Source organism: Olea europaea, unplaced genomic scaffold (assembly GCF_002742605.1).
Source record: "Olea europaea var. sylvestris unplaced genomic scaffold, O_europaea_v1 scaffold33442, whole genome shotgun sequence".
NCBI classification, from domain to species: Eukaryota; Viridiplantae; Streptophyta; class Magnoliopsida; order Lamiales; family Oleaceae; genus Olea; species Olea europaea.
The window spans coordinates 1-1246 of NW_019252415.1; the positions used below are offsets into that span (position 1 = coordinate 1).

The following is a 1246-nucleotide window of genomic DNA, read 5'->3' on the forward strand; positions in this document are numbered from 1 at the left end:
AGCTTCAAAAAAACGTGCATGTGAGAAAACATGTCGAAGAAAGATCTAACCTTTTTCTTCCCTACTCAATAATGCAAATGCTGGTGTTCTACCTTTAAGAGAAATGCAATCTAATTCTCCATGACTCGACAAGAAGGCAGCTCACCCCTCGACGTCTTGTATCCCCTACTACGGTTATAACATTAGCATACCGTCCAAAAAATTTAGTCGACATCCTCAACAAGCTTTCACTAGTGCAAGTATCATATATACTGCTTAAATGACTAAAATGAGAACGACCAAAAAATTAAAAGAAAGTGGTCTATATTGTAGCGTCCAAAACTAGTATGTACAGATAGCTGGATGAGAGTATTACTCGAATGGAAATTAGAATACATAATAAGGTAAAAAGGGCGTTACAAACTGTCAAACATTTACAGAATTTTCCTTTCATAGAGCCCACCAGAGTAATCACATGATATTACACTTGTCTTTTGATGGTTTAGTGTCCTGTTTTGAAGACGAAGATGTATTTTTGCTGCTACTAGGAACCTGCAAAAACATCGGCAGAAATTCAAGATTGCAGCAAATGGTAGTTTAACAAGTGACACAACCCATTCGCCAAATACCTCACAACCTCACAGGACAATATAACAAACAGATTCTTCCTCTCCCTTATAATAGCTCAACTTAATCTTTACCCCATGTTTAGTCAGCAATATATGAAGGGACTGGACGTTACTACAAGAAAAAGATTTTAGCTTCTTTTTTCTTACTTAATAGTGTCCAATCATGTCCATTAATGTGTACCACACATGCTTATTTGCCAATATACCTTAACTGTCAAATCCAAACAAAAAATTGTAATGCAGCAAAAACAGAAGAAACCTACCGGGGGACCAGTAATCAGCTTTGAACCACCACTAATGGCAGGTTGCTGCGGATTACGCTGTGGATGCTGTTGCTGCGAACTACGCTGTGGTTGCTGTTGCTCAAATTCCTGTTGTTGAAGAGCAATTGCCAATTGCAAATCAGAACTGCCAAAAACAGCATCAAAGTTACTCAGACGATGTTGTTCTACATAAAATGTTACAAGTAAAACACACCATACGGAAAATAGAATTTGAAATAAAATTCCTTCAAAGGACGTTACTCTAAAGTAAATCTTAACAAAGACCATCAACATTGAGTGAACAAGTTATTGCAAACAACAAATAAAATTGTAAAATTGACCTCAATGAAAAGCAAGGCATTCAGAAAAAAAAAA

The 1246-nt window shown here is 36.5% G+C and overlaps 1 protein-coding gene across 1 annotated transcript; it reads right to left on the reverse strand.

Moving 5' to 3' along the window:
- Positions 1–280: 280 nt before the first annotated feature.
- Positions 281–1180, reverse strand: LOC111385926. Its single transcript, XM_023010347.1, has 2 exons — positions 872–1180; positions 281–531 (listed from the first exon to the last, which is right to left on the reverse strand). The coding sequence occupies exons 1-2, from the start codon at positions 1163–1165 to the stop codon at positions 451–453; spliced, it is 375 nt and encodes a 124-aa protein (XP_022866115.1). The 5' UTR covers positions 1166–1180; the 3' UTR covers positions 281–450.
- Positions 1181–1246: the final 66 nt, after the last annotated feature.